The 19,947-nt window shown below is 32.4% G+C and overlaps 2 protein-coding genes across 4 annotated transcripts; one reads left to right on the top strand and one right to left on the bottom strand.

Moving 5' to 3' along the window:
• Nucleotides 1–771: 771 nt before the first annotated feature.
• LOC140664399 (uncharacterized) lies at nt 772–3,689 on the top strand. Its single transcript, XM_072889472.1, has 2 exons — nt 772–1,003; nt 1,885–3,689. Exons 1-2 carry the CDS (start codon nt 927–929, stop codon nt 2,513–2,515), a joined length of 708 nt encoding a protein of 235 aa, XP_072745573.1. The 5' UTR covers nt 772–926; the 3' UTR covers nt 2,516–3,689.
• Nucleotides 3,690–4,290: 601 nt separating this feature from the next.
• Nucleotides 4,291–18,167, bottom strand: Ttd14 (TRPL translocation defect 14). Of its 3 annotated transcripts, XM_072889467.1 has the most exons (10): nt 17,648–18,167; nt 14,698–14,765; nt 13,959–13,996; nt 13,067–13,104; nt 9,439–9,567; nt 9,280–9,352; nt 8,520–8,920; nt 8,080–8,287; nt 7,453–7,634; nt 4,291–7,135 (listed from the first exon to the last, which is right to left on the bottom strand). In XM_072889467.1, the coding sequence occupies exons 1-10, from the start codon at nt 17,685–17,687 to the stop codon at nt 6,816–6,818; spliced, it is 1,497 nt and encodes a 498-aa protein (XP_072745568.1). In that variant the 5' UTR covers nt 17,688–18,167; the 3' UTR covers nt 4,291–6,815. The 3 variants fall into 3 exon arrangements, with proteins under 3 accessions (XP_072745568.1, XP_072745570.1, XP_072745569.1); XM_072889469.1 differs by lacking the exon at nt 13,959–13,996 and having other exon boundaries at nt 17,648–18,166; XM_072889468.1 differs by lacking the exons at nt 13,067–13,104; nt 13,959–13,996.
• Between the last annotated feature and the right edge of the window lie 1,780 nt (nt 18,168–19,947).

The following is a 19,947-nucleotide window of genomic DNA, read 5'->3' as shown; positions in this document are numbered from 1 at the left end:
AGATCCCGTTCAGCATTATTTTATTGGTTGAATGAGATCTTAAGACGACCTTAAATATAAGATCGGACTATGAATACCGGCCATTGAGTACGCTTCAATAAATTTTAATAAACTAAAATAACAATCATATAATGTACAATAGAAATAATTAATATCATTATTATATGATGGAATATCAAAGAAAATAATTATCGTAACTATAAAAAGACATATTTTATTCAAAATACAATCATATTTACAATTATATTTAAATTTTCTAAATGTCTGATAGACATCCATTTTGCAACGTTTTAATTTGTCATTTTTCATTGCGTATTAAAAAATTTTTAACATATATAAATATTAATATACATATATAATTTATTTAATATACATATATAGTTGTTTACTTACGTATAGTATATGTGATATTACTTTTTAGCCAAACATTTCCGCAACCTTCAATACTATAATTTTTCATCATAATTATTTATTATTGTTGAGATTATTTATATTCGCGTTCGCACGATGCATATAACATAGAACTTAACTGTACATAAATTGTATATGTTGGAAAAAGAGAACTATACCCTGATGTTGCTCTCTCTTTCTAGACGGGTCACGTGACCCAAGAAAAATAGCTGCGCTCATTCCAGTTAGGATATAATTCAATGCTCCGTCCCGATTGGTCGAGTTTGCGCAATCTCGAGCTTGAGTACTCCAGAATTCACGGACGCCATATTGATTTTTAGTTTACATTTGCGAGAGATAAATTCCAACAGATGGCGTTGGTATAAACTTTTTTTTCTACGAAACTACAAGAGATTGTTGGTCCGGTCGGAGCCGTTTGACATCTGATCTCGCGTGATGATTAGATTAGTTATTATTAATTATCGCACAATTAGATCGTCGTCTAGTTTGTAGGAATCGACTGAGATAGTGTTATTATGGCTTCCTTGGTTGCGGATTACGGGACCTCTTCCGGCTCGGACAGCGAGGCGAACGGTGACGTTTCGGATGATGCGTAAGTTTTGATCACCGTGAGCTGCTATCCAATTTAGCTTTTATCCTTTTTTTAGCGCTTCATCATCATTTAACTTAACCTAATTTTCTATAAAAGGCATGAAACTCGTCGATATTTCTATTCCAACAGGAACATTGTAATAAGGGAAATCCAGTTTTAAGATATCGGATTTAATAGGTCATGCAAAATAAGGCTAAATGCATGATGACAAGTGCAAAACACTATGTATACTTTTAATAAAAGTAGCATTGAACTTAAGAAGAAACATCAAAGAGACGTATCACTTGTCAATTGAGTAAGATTGGATATAATTGTAATCAGAATTTTCTAAAGGCTATATAATTATTAACTATGTTAATTTATGAATTGTTGTTACAGTTAATACAAAATATTATTGTTTCAAATATATTTTGTTCTCTTGAATCTATAGAACTGGGTATTAAAGGTTTGCTTATATTAGATCGAATGCATTGTATTGCATATCTTCTTTTACTATTTATACTTTTTACAAGAGAAAATATTTAACACTTCTTAGCTTTTTCTTCCTTTCCTTTCTTCTTTTGAATTATGCAGCGAAATATCTATTTAATTTTTTTTTAATTAAACAGATTCGTCATCTTTGCTTCTTTTTATAATTTCTCTTGTCTTGTTTTTTTTTTTTTTCAATGCTTAAACACATTTTTATTTCATCTAAAAGTCTACTTTTACATCCACTCTATATATTAAAATACTCATCTTATAATGTAATAAAGATTAAATCATTATTATAATATTAAACTTTGAAAAAAAAAATCATGCTAAGCATTTATTCAATTTTAGCAACCCTATGTACATACAGAATGTGGCTTGTTCTTTGTAATCTGATATTGCCTCACCGTTAGCTTTAAGGGAGTTGACAAGGCGGAATCAGAGGAGGATGAAGAAGAAAAAGAGGACGATAATGACGAGAACAGCAACTCGCATAATGACGAGAACGGACACGTGAGACTAAATGAAACAACAGCTTCCAGAGAAAAGCTTCCATTGCCCACGCCGGATTTCAATAGCGCGCCCACGTTGTTGAGGACTTCGGTGTTCTCGAATCCGTTCGTCGAGGCGGAACGGGCGAAGAGCGCGATTCTGGAGAAGCATGTCAAGATGACGCCCACGTTGGACGACACCAAGATGATAAACGGTCGCAAGATCTGTTGGAATTATCGGAAGGGCCGTTGTCGTTTCGGTCACAACTGCACCTTCGCCCATGACTCGGATCTTCATCGTAGCGCGGCCGAATTAGAGGCTCTGCGGACTCCGCAGGAGACGCTGGTCTGCCAGACTCGATACAACGGGCAGCAACAGCAGCAGACGTCACCGATCGCGAACGACGAGGAGAACGAGGTAGATCAGGAGAATAATCAGACTGCGAATAAAAAACGCAAGAAGAGGCCCGGCTTGAGCCAATTGTTGCTTCCAAGTAAAAAAGTCTTTAAGCTGTACAAAGCGCAACAACAACAACAAACCAAAACTAGATGAATAATGTTCGTTCATTCGATGTAGCGATAAGAAATGAAACTCTGTCTTCTGATTAACTCGTTACGTGTTCTATGTGAGAAAAGAGAAATTTGAAAGACAAAAATGTGAGAGAAATTGCATGAAAGAGAAAAAGATTGCGAATAATTTTTCATTCGCTCTTGTATTACACGTATTCGGTCGAGAATCGAATTTCCATCTTTTATCAGCATAATAGAAGCCATTGTCTGACAATGAGACTAACAAAATCTCGCGCAAGCTTTAGATTAGCATTAATTAAATGAACAAAAGCGATATAGATGTAAACAATTCCGATTTATGCTTCCAATGTGAACCTAACCTGCGATATGTAGGATAGGAACTTTATTTGAGAAAATTTGTTATCTGATAAAATTGCATAAGACTATTCCATGTACAAAGCGCAAGCTTAACATTCGTCTCCCCTGACACGATCACATAAAATGTCTTCTTGTTATTCCATGTTTTCATATATATTTATCATGATAACTAGTTTATTATTTACTAGATAGATTAATTAAAATTGTTTGTCCGCAAAAAAATCAAATACCATCTTACAATAAATTAGATACATACTAGAGTGTATCGTAATACTATATATTTAAAATTTTATTCGACGATTTTAAAATAAATCTTTATACATATTTATACATATATGAAGAAATTATGTACCAGATAACGTTTCCATGCGCTTCTGTAAATTTACACTTAAATCAAATGCAATTGCTTTCAGTTGTATCTCTTTTCATAAAGCAAAATATGTTTGGCATTTCCTTATGCTACAATCAAATAAAACAAATTCAATACTCGGTCAGATTTAATTACAATAACTTCTAATCTATTATAAGAATGATCAAAAACTTATTTACTAATACACTAATCTCTTAACGAAGAAAATTAATTGATTATGTTCATAGGGATAAAATAGTAAAATATTATTTACAAATTAAAAGTAAAATTAAAACTTTAGCCAATTTTTTCCAATTTGAATGGTTAAACAGTTTAATGATAATTATGTACTAATTATCTGTTAAAGGAAGGAAAACAATAATTATATTGATAAGTCAAAATAGGAGGTCAGTGGAAAACCAAAAATTTATGTAACTGGAAAAAGTTGCTAATAAATAATTCAGCTATGCTGAAATATTGTTTCGTTTAATCTGTGCTTTCTTCGATACCCAATACATTAATAAAGAATACACGTAATATAATATGTATAAACACAAAAAAATTTCCAGAAAAAGGTTATCAAAAAGTAAATGAAAAAATTTTAAAAGACTGAGAAAAAAGATTAATACTCAAGATAAATCTCCGATTATAAAAATGTAGCTTATAATTAATTTTAGGAACGATAAAACATTTATAAATAAATTCGAATTACACAAGTCTTTGAATTTCAATATTCTTATCATCTGCACAAACGTAATTGCTTCTTGTTATCAATGATTTATTTCGATTAATCAATTATTATAAGAAATGAGAAATGACAAAAATAAAAAATAAAAATACACATTTTTAATTCTTCATTTATATAGACTTATTTATATAAAAAAATGTTTATCTTTTTAATTGGTTATTTACTAAGTAAAATTTTAAAGCAATATTAACGAATCTCATACGTGTTATGTGAATATGAGTAATTTCTAAGTTACAAGACTAGATTTAAGAATACAGTAAGGTTTAAAAATACAATTATCACTTTCAGAAAAAAAATTTCTTGAGCAGACTTAGCGTATGGTGGCAAGACATGAGACACGATAGGCACGTGACATTTTTTTTTATTAGACGCTCATGGGTACAATGTTCTGTCTTTTCCAGACCCATTATCTACGTAAACTGAGTGCGCGTTGATAATAATTCACTATTGTGTTCTCTCGATTGAAAATATAGACTTTCACGTTTGTACATATATATATTTATATATATATATATACATATACATACATACATACATATATTTTTTCTTTCTCTTTTCTTTATTTCCGCGAATGAATGTTTCACAGGCACTTCGTCTCTAAACAGTGGCAAAATTTACGGATGATCAGTTTGGCGTATATGGAAAATGCGAGAGCGATACGTATGAAGATAAGCGTCATCGCAGAATTCATCACCGAGACTTTTAGGGTCACGAGCAAAATGTAAAGATCTCGCACAATTTTTTTTTTCTCATTTTTATCACACTTTGTTTCACTAGCAAATCACATATCCGATTATATATGCGAGATCTTTTATGATTACATCGACAACACATATTACAATTAATCACAGAAACAGTAGATTCGACGAAAATGATTGCGCCACCCTATATACAGTTAACTTAATTATTTCTACGGGCAAGCACCTATTAAGTACTGATACATTCGATCGTTAAGAGTTCGCCGCAATTGCAATAACGAATTCGTCTACGCTATCGTCACTTTTTTTTTTTTTATTTTGACGAGTTATCAAATAGAATTTTTTGATGCCTGAATTTTTTCACAGGCTAAAAAGATGCAAGCGAATCATATAAAGTCACGAATGTAAGATTGCAAAAAGAATTTATCGATGTTACTAGTAAAATTGAAGTAAAACAATCTACGAGAAATAATATTGTAACACTTTGGTTTGTTTAATAAAAAAAGAGAAAGCGAACTCGGAAATATGTAAAATACAACCGTCTCTCTTTCTCCCTTTTACTACTTGAAGCTAAAAGATCTCGTAATTCCTCCCTCGAGAATCAAAATTCCGAAAAAATTCAATTTCCAAAACTTGCTTTAAAAGGATAAAAAATAAATATATACAAAATACATGTGTAGGAACTCTTTGAGAGTAATATGAGTAATATGAGAATAATGAGACATTATTATAAAATTATATTGGTTTCAATCGTTTACTCAAATTAAGTATCTCCCTAATTTTTATTTCAGAGTTCCACTCTTAATTAGGGAATAAAGATTGTTCGCCATATAAAATTGTCATGTTGTAAAATTGAAATGTTACATATATCTGTAAACAATTTGCGCCGAAACTGCCGCAAATCAATAGTAATATCAATATCTCTAAAAAAATTTTATGAAATATCTTAATATTGAATTTTCTTTGTGAAAAATCTGATAATTTATATTAAAATTTTTGTAAGCTTTGACATTGCATTACTGTATGCCTTAGAGGTAGCTTATAGATCGCCTAATAATTGGTAAAATTCGATAGCGGCCATTTCGAAATTCAGCAAAGAATATTTGAACTTTTGTTGTATGATCATGTTTCGCAAAATGCTACAATATCACCAGAATATTATTTTCAACATCTCTTGATATTTCTTTTTTTGACATGACATTAAGTAAAAGTTAAAGGGATAATATATTTAACACTTTTTAGATTTCCAATAAATTTTGCGATAGTCTCAAGAAAATCCTTCGAACGTTTCTTGGAATACGATAGAATCGTTCGAAATATATCAATTTTTTTCTTTGCGTATTCGAACGCTGTGATACAATACGTCTATATATTCTGTGTCTTTGTCGCAATCGCTCTCTCGAGCTTTCGAAAGTTGATAGACAATACTTGAGGTATGGTATGTAAAATAGAGTAGAGTAAACTAGTGTAAAGTAAAGCGAAGTACAAATACTCGGTGCATCAATGGCCATTGCTCGTTCAATGGGACTCTACCGAAAATTTGCCAAGGCCTCGTTTCACCAACGTCGTTTAATTTTCGTTCAACTTATTCTTCACTTCCTTCTGGAGTTAAATTTAGAAAGAGGCGAGTAATGAGTTAAACTACAGTGAAACTTATTTTTCGATCACACAAACGATTGAAGATATATTATATATATATTATGTATCGTCATATCATTTCTTTCCGATTTTTTTTTCATCTGAAGTTTCTTTGGAGGGATCGTAAGAAAATGTTAAAGTGAAAAATCTATTATTTAGAAATCTTTTAAATATTTAAATGTATATATCTTTTAAGTAGTGATCTTCTCTGAAACTCGTGAAAAAGTTTGTCACATTTTCGAAAGATTAGTGAAGTGCATCGGATTCCGATTCAAGTTCGACGTTGACAAAACTAGCCGTAGAACTTTCATACAAGGATTCCTTAAGTACGACACGCAAGCCCGATTAAAAAATAGACATATTATCTATGTGAAATTTCAGAGGTTCTATCAGAGGCTAATAGTTGCTATTTACCCAACACTGTTAAGTCAGATAATCGGCGCCGATACTGATAAATCCGCGTTACAACTCGGATTATTCGCGTATTGAATGATTTTCTTGCGCTCTAGTTTTTTTCATAGGCGTTCCGTCATTAAAAGATATTTTGGAATTCTTTTTTCTGTGACTTGACTTTTAGTTTTTGTAAACTCTCGTTTAGATTCGTGGTCGAACTGCCATTACAAACTTCCGGCTTTCGACCGTCACCGTTTATATTATATCGCTCGGCAAATGTCGCTTTACCGTTTGTCAGACCATTTTGTACGCCATTGATGCTCTTGTTGCAGATTGCTTGTTGCCCGTTTAAACTAGAACTTAATGTGCCGCTCACTTTGCAATCGAGTCCGTTGCTTTGAATTTCTCCTGGACTCTTTGAGAGATTGATACCTTGATTCTCTGTCAATTGCATTGTGCCTGCAAAATAAAATATCGAATGTTATTCAGATGTAGTTCGGTGGTATCATTACTAGTTTTTTTTTTTTTTAATAATCGCTATTGAAATCGCAGTTGAAATACATGAGTTTTAAATAGTTGAAAAAGTTAAAATTAAATTACTATTTAATTTTTAGATATAAAACCTTTTTAGCTGTATGTCGAATCTATGACTATATCGGATGTAAATTAAAAAAATAAGTACATATGATGTGTTTGTAAATTAAAAAAAAAAAAAAAAAAAAAATACAGAGAGAGAGAGAGAGAGAGAGAGAAATGTAGTTAAACTGATACAGTACTGTACATGTTGTGGCAATATTTATTGGTGCTGTTCCATTCTTCGCGCAAACTAAGGTTGAACATGCTGTAGTCCGGGTTGTTAGTAACTTCTTTCTCGATTGTCAGGAATTGAGGCAGGATGTTCTTTAGTTCATTACCCGTTAACGCTGTATACGTTTCGAGTAACATTAAGCCTCGACATCTGCATAATATACACACACAATTTAAAATAATATAGTATATTTTTATTTCATTTTCATTAAATATAAGAGATTAATATAAATAAGAGATTACACACAGCAAATAATTTTAAAAGATAAAAACAGAAAAAAAGCTGCTTTAATCTTTAATAATCTGAATCTTAAACTAATTATATAATGTAATTATATAATTTATAAAAATGTTTTATACTATATGCATGTAAACGTTATTACTATAGGACCAGTATAAATAAATCGAAAATCATCATCAAAACGTGTTAAAGTCACGTTTCTATTTATTTTTTAATAAATTTTCTGTTTTTAATATATTCTAGTTGTTTTTTAATATATTTTCTATATCTTTTTAATAAATTTGAAATTGATATTCGAAAATAGTACAAGTGTTATGTATTGCATTATTTAATTGTATCGATACTGTGATCTTACCTGGGATGTCCTGGCTCTCTATATATATCTAACTGAAAATACTGATTATTTATCAGGAAACAGCGACGGCGCTTAAAGATGGTGAAGTGTGAATCGTCACGTTGGGCCAGCATGTTTAGATAGTCTCGATGGGTCAATTGGGTTTTCACCTCAATCACTTGGCCGCACATTTTTGGTCGACGAATCGTGTGAATGTATGACCAATGACCTTAAAAAGTAAAAAGTTTAGATTGCTGTTTGAAGTTTTGTTCGACATAGAATAGTGTTGCATTATTGGTAACATTATTGGTCATTAATTTGCGCAGGAAGACGAATTTTTTTATAATGATCTGCCAAAGTTTATTAATTTTAAAGTAATTCGAATAAATAATAATAACGAATTTTAGATAAATAAATAACGATTAAGCATCTATAGGAAAGCTTTTCATCAGTTGTTTCACCTTTCTGGCCGCGCTTGCGCAAACGCGCCTGCATTTTGGGATTGTTGCTTTGCAGGTAATTGTGCACGACGTCAAAGTCCTGGAAGGGCGGAAACTCAGTATCTGCCGGTAGCGGTGCTTTCACAAGGAACTTGACCTTGCGACTGCTGGCGCGTAATCGATCACCGGTGTCGATGCCGAGCTTCTGACAAACGCATTCGATCATTCGGCAGATCTTTGTCTCGAAATCCTGAGAGTTGTCGATCACGTCGAAGTATGGATGGCCGACCCAGGAGGCCGCGGCCTTGTAGTCGAGTTCACGAGCGAGTTCCACACCTTCCGAGCGACACGCGTGTTCCTCCGTAGAATAGAACTCCTCGGCACCGTTAGCCGCCGAAACCATGTGAATGATTTGATTATACCTGATTGACACAAGAAAAAACACGCGTGAATACTTTAATAATAAAGATATATACTATTCTTAATATTTATAATATTATTTATATGTTTAATATTTTGAATATTTTTTATTATATGTATAATATTAATTATTATTATAATATATTATTGTATATTTACAATAATATTATCTACAATAATATTAGCAAAATATAATACGCGCGAGTATATAGATAGTTTAACCAGGAATATAACACTCTATCATTGAAAGCTATGCAAGCGTGAAGCAGAGAGAAAGGGAGATAAATTTTCCAATTATCGATTTTCTCCACAACAAAGATGTATGGATTTTCAAACTTTCCTTGTGTATCTCTGATCTTACCTGTTGTCTCTTAGTTCGACGTTATTCCAACCATTGGAAGCCATCATGAGTTCCCATTTATCCTTTGAAATAACTGAAAACAATCTCTCGTTCATCTTTTTTCAATAAAAAAAGTAAATCAAAATTAATGAAATCATTTTCAAAAGTATTTATACTCACAAGCGGAGGCGTCCATGGCACCGCGATCACAGATGATCAAGCAATTTCTCGAACAACTTTCTCCTAGTTGAAAGAACGTATTCTCTATTTGTATCATTGTGCGTAGGAGATTCTCCTGAAATTTGAACGCTGCAACACACGCGTGAAAAAAAATACATTATACAATAAATATTATTTATACATATTTTAAATGTTATTTATATAGGAACAATTTGTGTGTGTGTGTGTGTGTGTGTGTGTGTGTGTTTGTGATGTGGACTTTGGCGGTGGTTTGAAGCGCTAGCCTGAATATAATCGCGTTTAAAGGGAAAGAGATTTAAAGTTTGAAGCGAAATCTATAAATATCTACCTCAATAAAAATTTCCTTATATTATAATACATTTAGCATCACAATAAGTATAAACTAAACAACTTTAGTAAAATGTATCGTACAGATTTCTAAAAGACATATTGTTTGGATTGATGTTATTTATCCTTTTCAAGCGATATCCTAGCGAGACGGGCGGACAATCCTCGTTTATTTGAATGGCATAAAGAAACAAGTATCTATTATGATTTTACATCAATTTCTAGAATTTCTATTTAACATGTGTCCTTGGTTTTATTCATGTTATCTTGCCGTGATCTCATAGAACAAGATTTATACCCTGAATAGTTCTATTCTATAGTTGATTGAATCGATGCTATAAATTCTATTTTAAGATAGAGAAATGCGCGAGGATTCGTCTCTCGTCAGCGAGTTCTAGAGTTCCTTGCGTTTCAAGACCGAGACACAATGTAATAATAAAAAAGAGAAATAATAAGCAATATAAAATATAATATTACTGCTGCACAATGGTACAAAAACTACAAAAAGTAATCAATTAACAGGCAAATGTGACTAATTAACTGTAAGAGATAAGATTAAATTTTATGTCTACTGGTATGGAAATAGTATATCGAAAGACACTAATAATTAACCTGCAAAAATAAATAAATTAAATGAAAATAAATAAGAGAACAATAAATTAAAAGAGAATAACAATTTTTAATTTTAAAATTTAATTTTACAAAAAAAAAAAAAATAATAAAAGAATTAATCTTATATTACTCTTAAAGCTATAAAATTTTAATAATCAATTATTAGAGATTGATAAATATATTAATTCTATTTCAATTTTTAGATAAATATGTTAATAGAAATTTTATTTTACTAAATCGAATTATTTTGTTTAATTTATTCTCATGTCTCATCGTGTCTCGAACCTTCACACTCTAGCGCAGTTACTCGGACTCACCCACACCGGAATTGACTTCCAGGATCTCCGGCCATCTCGCTTCGCCTTCGCAAGCTTCATTCCTATGATCTAGACGCGAAGATTTCGTCATGACACATTGTCATTCACAAACTCAAAAAGATCCTCGAGTCGGAAAAATGTCAAATTATTTCACTCTTACGTACGACGATCGAATCGAGTAAAAGATATAACACACACTTTCTCTTTAAAAAATATAGAAATTGCTTATTACTCAACTTATTAGTCAAAGGTCTAAATTTAAAGTTCATGTCAGACTTTGATGTTATTCAAATTCTTTTCCGTTTCTTTTTGTACACTTGAAAACAGACTAATACCGAGAATCTAATATCGTCGACAATGAGAAATATGCGAATCATATTACCGCACCTGCGTTCTACAAATATGTATCATCTTTTTTTGCTAACAAGAGAATATGCCTCTGCAAAAAAATAATAAAATGGAAGAAATCCAAGATGCAATGCGAAGACGTTAATAAATCGACGGATTTAACTTGGTTAGTCTTTCGACTTAACGATAATCCCAATTCTTTCAATTTACTTCAATTTACTACAATCTGTGAAAAGTCAGACCAAAAATATCAATTCTTATCTTTGAAATTTAGATTTTAAAATGTAGAATATGGAACATACACAAAAGCAAAGAATAATGTCTTACAAATTATTCACGTTTCCACAAAATTAACAATACTGACCAGAGAAATCGTAAATCGAGCACGTTGTACGTATCTAATTTTACGAGATGTCCACTTTGTGAGAGAGCTCTCTTAAAAAAAACTCTCTGCGCATCTTATAAAGATTATATAACTGAAAGAGATTGACATGAGATATTCGAAACGTATTTCGTGATGAAAATGATAATCAACGTATGCATAAACGTAACCAAGGAAGCCTGATATTCGTATCCGTTCAAGGGCGAGCTGATTAAAGTGTCGCGATCGTCTTACGTAAGGGCGAACAAAAGCGCGAATACGTTTCGGTCAGCAATATCAGGCGGTCGTGTAGTATAATAATCGTGTAGTATTATCTTCGTTCTATATATAACTTTTTCAACCTCGATATACAATAAAAGAGAAATGACAATAAATTGAAAAATTTTTAGAAATAAGCATCAGCAAAATATAATAATATATATAAAAATTTAAGAAAAAAAAAAAGAAATGTTTAGATACCAATATAATCTAATCAAACATGACATATATTGTGCAAGATTTTAATTATTTAAAGAGAAAAGATGATGGCGTAGCAGATTGAAAGCTGAATTGGCACAATCGTATCTGTAGAGATTGAAAAATCATGGACTAATAAACAAAAGGAGAAGATTCTATTAACAATTTATAATAATAATAAAGTTTGATGATTGAGAGCAAAGTCCCTCGCACGCTATGTAATCGGCAGGCCAAGCCAAGAATTTTGACGTTATGCAATTGTGGGCGTTATTGTGCCGAATGCTAGAGAGCAGTTTGCATGCAATCCTTCGTGAAATATTATAGTCGCTCTAGTTGCAAGACGAGACGTTTATACGTATTTTACAAAAACGTTCCCTGAGTGAGACTGATGCTTTCGGAATTCGATTCGTAGGCAATATGACTGGTCGAGCGGGTTTTTCTTTTTTTTTTTTTTTTCTTGTCATCGTGTCAAGATGCTAAGACTTTTTTTTTGCTCTCCGTCTGTTCGGGATTTTTCCACCCGCGTTTGTTCTCACGTCACGATTGCAACGGTTGACGCAATCCGTCTTGCTACCGGGGTAATATTTACACGAGCTTTTCGAGGTCAGCAAGAACTAATGCTTCGTATTTCCCCGACATCTTTTCGTCTCATGTTCTTGGGAAAACTTGTATAAATTCAATAGAGAAGCTAAATTATCAATTCGTTAATTTCTATCGACTGGATGCACTGACTGTGTTGCATTAAATTAATTAAAATAATTTAATTTATTCTTAATTAATTTAATAATTAATTAAGAATCAATTAAATTATTTTAATTAATTTAACTTGCTTCGCGCGAGAAAAAGAACACAATGTTTGAAGACGTCATTTTTCGTGCTTGTATTATCGAAAATTTTATTTTTAACTGTTTCGATCTTTGGACCACGCTTACTGAACGGGACATTATTTTCAATATCTATACTCAACAGTTATTTTAATCCGTATTAAATAATTTCAAAAACTATAAGAAAGATAAGAAATTTTAACGCGAAAAAGATTAAAGATCTCGATAAATAAACTTAAAAAACGAATCTGCACCTTTAAGAATCGAGAGCTTCGTTGAAGTGTAGGGAGGGATGACGAGGGATCGGGGGGATGCAAAAGGGGAATAATCTGCAAACTTACCCTCTTCCGCGTTCAGGTCTGAAAACTTGATGCCGCCGCTGAAATGGAAAAAAAGCAGACAGCAAATATGAGACAATTGTATATAACACACATTGTGAGATATGCGCGTTTATTTACATAATTGAGTTTAATCAAAATGTTTATAACGCAATGACGTTAAGGATGTAATCTTGACTCGCAGCTGCAAATGAAGCGGCATTAAGCTTTCATTGTCGTTATACTATTTTAAGTCATCTCTAGTATCTCTGTCGCTATTATTTTGCCTTCGATTGTTTTTGGTGAAGTTAAAAAAAAAAAAAAAAAAAAAGAAAAAAAAAATCCTCTGGAGACTGAAGCAATTTAAACTGAAATTTTTTGCGTAACGTGTTTAACGTGATGCAAATCAGATGTAAATTAGTGTACGCTCGCTTAACAAAGGTGTTTACTCTTGGGAGCGTGCGTTTCGCGAATTTTTCTTCGCGATACAATCGATAATCGGCAAACTGACCGAGAATGCCCGAGACGCAAACGGCTTTATTTCAATCTCGAAAAATTTCTTTTAACCCTGGAATGCGTAAGACTAATTATACAAGATTCTGTATAATGTCTCGTATATTTTCGCATTCTCTCTCTCTTTTATAATGTTTCCCGCGCTTTCGTACAATTTGTAAACTAATTTAAGACCATTATATTTTTCTGTAATAGCAATTCTGTCAATTTCAATTTTTCAATGTCACTCTTCTCGATTCTTTTAGTTTTTACGAGTTCTAACTGTTTATTTCGAAGGTGCATTCCAAGGTTAATATGAAAGAAAACCGTAATTGCCCGTGCGTGACTCTCGTTCCGGCTTCTCTTTTCCACTTTTTTCTTTCTTTTTATTTTTTGGTAAATTTGTGATCGTGTAATTGCATACCTGAGCAGCACGGTCGCTGTCTCGGGGACACGGAACACCTGAAAAAGAAGACCACCGCTCTATCGAATCCACAACGAAGCGTAAGAGCCCCCCGAAACTAGATCGCGTTTTCACTTTCCTCTCTCCTCGAATTTTTCTATTCGGCTAACGAAACGCAATTTGCAAGGAACGTTTATATATATATATATATATACATATATGTATATATGTATCATCTAATTGTAAAATTAAAATTTATATAATTATCTCGATATTTTTTTCTCTAAAGAGGAATCGACATTGAATCGGTCGAAAGAAAATGCTTGACGACTGTTACTTTAAAATTACTCTGTACGTCCGATTATGTGCGACTTACGACGAAGTAGAGAATCTCTAGCTATGGAAAAGCTAGTTTCCGCTGTAATATATTATCCTTGACTCGAATTGTCATACAGCACGCGACAATCGAACGGTTTTTGTGTGTAAGTACATATAGTAATATACTCTATACAAGATTGTAAAATCATCCCCATCTCAATTATAACATCAATAAAGGACGATTCTATATAGAGTCGGGTACTATTATACGATATCTGTCGAATATTTCAAACTAATCGCGGAATCGAGCGAGTCTCTCGCTCGGAGAGAAAAGTAAATCAGTCAGGGGGGAAGAAGGGGAGGGGAATAAAGTTCCCCTCTTTTTTTTCTCCTTTCAAGGAAATCTTTCGTGAAGTTTAAAAGTCGAAGGGTCTCTATCTACCTTCCAACCCATGTTTTCGAAGAAGGTACACAGTCTGGTTTGTCCGGTTGTTTTGCCACCGCATGGTCCTGCAATTGCGAATACAATGCGTTTTAGACAATGTGTTCTCTATCTCTTCATTTCGTATCGCAAAAAAAAAAAAAAAAAAAAAAAAAAATCGGAAAATCAATATATCGAATCGTTGCACGTGAAACTTTCATTTTATAATATTGCTCCTCGATATTAGTCTGTCCCTCTTTGCTGTTTTCTCGTTACGTAAGATAAACCGATGAGCATACGAAAAGGCAGACGGCCAATAAAAGGCAAATTGAATGTAATTGATGTGCGGTGACACGGCTATTAACCTGACGCGACGTGACGCATCATATTCATGAGGATGACGAATTAGACATAGCTATCATAAGAGGGCCTTTTCTGTGAGAGTTCTTCCAATTCCACGACTGCAATTTAGCCGAAAAATTCCGATCTTATCTCAAATTCTCAAAAAGTAACTAATCAATGTGTCATCAAAATTAGCTTCAATGTGTCAGTCAAAATTATATCAAACTTTCTCTACGTTCTTTTCACGAAAACTACAAAAAAATTATCTGTCCCGAATGATAACAGAATAAATTCCCAAACAGCAGGCATATCCAAAACAAAAAAACATTCAGAGGACATTCCAAAGATATTTTTGAATGAGAAGATATCTTCAGAATGCCTTCTGAACAGCTTTTGAATATGTATGCTGTGGGTTATTTTTGAAAAAAATCTCCCTGCTCTTGTAAGATTCAACTTCGTTTTCTCATTCGGGTAAGTTCAGTGTCCGCAATGTAAATCTCATCTGGATCGTATCAGTGTGCTTAAATAAAGTTTAATCGAAAGGACAATAGATTTTTCTCCAATCTTCGAACGGGTATAATCATCCTCGCGATTACGATTAAAAATTAAATTTGTGGCAAAATGAAAAGAGATATCGTAACACGAATATACACTCCAAAATTTCGCAAACTCATATCATTAAATTATTATAGTTAATTGTTTCACCAATTTTTGTTTTGCCTTGTCGTTACGGCACGTGGAATCGACGATAATTCGCTTTTGTCCATCAAAAGATAAGGCACGACCTATAAAACGAGACTAACAAGATGTCGATGTCATTTTTTCTTTACAGTTTTCGAAAAAACAGATAGAAAGAAACTTATCAAAACTTATCGCCAGTCAAAAAAAATAAAAGCGTGTGACTCACGCAACGTAAAATGTTTGAAAAGTTCAGTATTTCGTTAAATGCTCATGTTTAACGCCAACAATTAAGTAACAAATGATAGAAGCCGACAAGTTTTACTTTTGTCACGTGCAACGATGCAATATAAATTGTAAATAAAATATAAACGACTTAACAAATAACAAATACAAACGACAAATAAATATTTTTCCGGATAACACCTTATAATTAAAGTCCATTTATGCAAACTTATCTCTTCTCTTGAATCACCCGGTATATATAGTTGTGGCCGCGTGTCCCTGCGTAGCGTATGGAATCGATCGACATCTGCGTGGCTGTGATAACGAAACGTCGCAAAACGCGAGGGAATCGCAAGGGACAAGTTGTCGCGACCGAGAAATGTTCACGATTAATCGCATGACATTTTTTTTTACATAATTTGATCAAAATATACCTTTCTCTCTCTCTCTCTCTCTCTCTCTCTCTCTCTATCTCTTTCATTTAAACCGAAACAATTGTGTCTTGAAAAGGAATTCGAGCATGCCACGTGCGCTCGTTTATGCCGGTCGAAATTTACATCAGCAAAATTTCGTCGTAAATACAATTTCGTGCGTCTTTCTGTTTTCGTGTCATGTTTGTCACGAATACTGGGAAGTTTTATTTTAAATGATCGCGGTAATTGCCTGAATTGGAAATTTCATTTTCGTAACAAGAATTTTTGAAAAAGAGGAATTGCTTCATGTATTAAGAGCGAAAATAAAATAGAAAATTTAGCAATGAGAGAAAGAACATAATGATACTATAATTAGTAGAGGAATGAAAATGCGAATTAAATAATTTTTTTAAATTAAAATGTATTCGTTAAGTAGCTTTTATTCAAATAATGTTTATATTTTTCATGCTTATATGTCTAATATTTGATATATTTCTGAATGATTGAAATATATAAACCAGTGCTTTTTTCGCTATTTACAATTTAATCGAATATTTGATTCAAGAGAAGACGTAAAATAATGTGTATATAAAAAATTGTTACAATAACTAGAAAAATTTTTGAAAAAAAAAAATATATATATATGCATAGAGAAAGAAAGAGAGAGAGAGAGAGAGAGAGAGAGAGAGAGAGAGAGAGAACGAGAGAGCGAGAAAGAGAGAGAAATTACACAAAAAAGGAGCAATAAAAAAATATTTGAAGTACAAATGTACAAATAAAAAATAAATTGTGCAAAGATAAATATGCAACAGACTTCACCGTTGTTTGTTGAAACTTTTATATATATGTATTTTATTAAAAAAATATATAAAATTATTTAGAAGGAAAGAAAAAAATTAAATAAGACAGAGAAAGAGAGAGAGAGAAAAACAAGTTTAGTTTTCAAATCTAAATATGAAAAAAAGAACATAGAAAATTTAAAATAAGCCTTCTAAATATACACGACCTAAGTAACACATGTTCGTTTAATAAACGTTTTATAACGTTTTCTAAACATATCTTTTCATATTAGATACGTTTAGAAAACGTTTATAAAACGAACAGTGCTACCTGGGGAAATACATGCATTTAAAAAAAAAATCAATGTCAGAGGAGAAAAAACTCCTACATCGTATATTTACTCTTAAATGTACACTCACTATCGCAAATGTAAACTCCTAAAATGGACTTGATGAATTACGCACTTTAATCTACTTCAAATCGAAGGAGTGCGTATGTACACACGTGAAACAATATTGCATTCTGTTACGTACCTCCAGTTAGCACAAGCTTGTACACGCGTTTCTGATCCATCGTCGCCACGACGGTTTTACTTCCGTTTTGACCGAATCGCCCGCTTCCTGTTCCTCTTCTTCCTCGACGATGACGATGTTCGTGCCTCTTCGACGAACCTCTTGTTCTTCCGGCGAGACGTAGATGTACGAGCGAATGTGCGATACTCTAAGGCGGCAGTAGTCGGTACTACATAAATACCTGGTGCATTCCGAGTCGGCGCGTGCTCGGCCGCGTGCTTGAACGATGCATGGAAACGGCGATGATGACGATGACAATGACGGATGAGGACGACGAGGACGACGACGAGGCGATGAAAAGTGTCTTACAGGCAAATTACTCGACGAGTAATTAACGCTCGTTCAAAACCCGTTCCTTCTTTCAAGGGTGTCTGTCGAAGGGATACGGAGTACCGATCTACTCGCGCTTGACACAACAAACGCACGCGTCCGCCTCGCTCCGTTGCTCGCAGGCCTCTGAAGTGAGTTGCGCAGCTGGTCGTGACAATTCGCGCGAAGTCACGCGCGTGCCACCGTTGGATCCGGAAGTGACGCAACACAATGACGTTCGCGCCAAATTCAAGCCCGTCTTCCTGTACTTGTAGTTTTATATATATATATATATATATATATATATATATGTATATAATTTCAAGATCAAAATTAAACTTACAGTTAATAAGAGAATTCGCGTCTCTTAAAAACACTGACTAATACGGTATTTTTATCTTTACAAAACATTTTTCTGTCGAATGATCATATCTTGGATATAGGATGATGTATATAATCAAGAATCCTTGTAAGTGTATGACGCGTGTGTGAATTAAATCTAAGATTGAAAGATAAATGTAACGAGATATTATTAGATAAATCAATCGATAAAAAATTGTTATGGCTTCTTTAGCCAACAGTCATGATATACGAATATTTTAGAAATTGTGTAAAAATGATAATCATATTATTGGTTGCATATAAAATATAGTAGATAATATTTACTGAAAATGCTTTTATCGATTTTTTTATTATTTATTAAAGAGAGAGAAAAATTATATTTAAAAATCTTCCAGAAAGAAAAAGTTCAAATTCTCTTTATCTTTGCTATCTCTATATTTATATTAGCTTTCTTCTTTATCACAAGATAAAATTGTCGAAATAAAATTCTGCGTCATTTTTAAGATCTACATATACATATGTATATATATATACAAAATACATATAAAAGATTTTATCCTTTTTCTTTTTTTATTTCAGAAAAAACAGAAAACTTATTCGAAAATATCTTAATAGAAGAAATGCGCGTATCTTTTTATCACTCTCGTTCGCGCAACTGCAATAAATAAAAATAACGTCCTTGGTACAGATAGCACGCTTCACTAACGTTTCATCTTATTTTATCTTCGCCTTTCGAACAAGATAAAAGTGAAATAAATCTAAAAAATACATAAAACATCTTTTTATGTTTTTCTTTTGGTTTCCTAAAAAAAGCTATCGCGTGACTCTTAGGAAACCAAAAGAAAAATAATGACAAAATAACAACACATGTAACAGAATATATTAAAATATTATGTTTATATTAGAGTGTTATGATTCTTAAATAGTTAAGTAATATTTATTAACTAATGATCTTATAATATTTGTTGCCTTTTTTATATCGCTGTAAATATGATCAAATATAGTTATATATATATAGTATATAGTATATATATATTGATTATAGAAAACTAGGGAGAAGAGTACATTCTAGATTCTTTATCGGAATAACGAGATGTACTCTTCTTGAATTCATCTTTTTTTCGATCCATACGGGATTTCTTTTTAGAGAAAAAAAGACGGTCAGTCTTTTAAAAACTCCATGAACATGCAAGTTGTTTACTTGTTTCCAATAATTAATTTATTTGCTTATTTAGGTAGGCGCTTTTTTAACATGATGATTTTTTAACTAAAAATGTTCAAGAAACATTTTTTTGTGATATGGATTCGCGAAATAAAATCACCTAAATCGGAAGATTCGATTTTTTTTTTATATTCTTCTTTCTTATTTTTATATTTACAATTTCTGTATTAGTTAATAATTTATAACTAATATACAGCTAATGTTAATAAGTCTTAAGTAAACAGCACCGAGAATTTATTGCAATGCATGTTTCACTGCTCAAAATAATTAGAAACTTATTTTGACCACTTGGATTTGTCAATTTTTCGAACAATAAAAATTTAAATCCACATACAAGATAACATTTCAAGAGAGAACTCAAACGAGACTCAAAGTAATAGCATTTGAA

The sequence above is a fragment of the Anoplolepis gracilipes genome, chromosome 4 (assembly GCF_047496725.1).
Source record: "Anoplolepis gracilipes chromosome 4, ASM4749672v1, whole genome shotgun sequence".
Classification (NCBI taxonomy): domain Eukaryota; kingdom Metazoa; phylum Arthropoda; class Insecta; order Hymenoptera; family Formicidae; genus Anoplolepis; species Anoplolepis gracilipes.
This window is presented reverse-complemented; position numbering and strand designations above follow the sequence as displayed.

What these genes read in the sequence shown, in the direction of transcription:
- LOC140664399 (XM_072889472.1), top strand. Translation starts at nt 927, where the DNA reads ATGGCTTCCTTGGTTGCGGATTACGGGACCTCTTCCGGCTCGGACAGC. An exon ending in GGTGACGTTTCGGATGATGC is followed by an intron (nt 1,004 to 1,884) that starts GTAAGTTTTGAT and finishes CCTCACCGTTAG; the next exon opens with CTTTAAGGGAGTTGACAAGG.
- Ttd14 (XM_072889467.1), bottom strand. Translation starts at nt 17,687, where the DNA reads ATGGATCAGAAACGCGTGTACAAGCTTGTGCTAACTGGAG. An exon ending in CAAGCTTGTGCTAACTGGAG is followed by an intron (nt 14,766 to 17,647) that starts GTACGTAACAGA and finishes TCGCAATTGCAG; the next exon opens with GACCATGCGGTGGCAAAACA. An exon ending in TCGAAAACATGGGTTGGAAG is followed by an intron (nt 13,997 to 14,697) that starts GTAGATAGAGAC and finishes CTTCTTTTTCAG; the next exon opens with GTGTTCCGTGTCCCCGAGAC.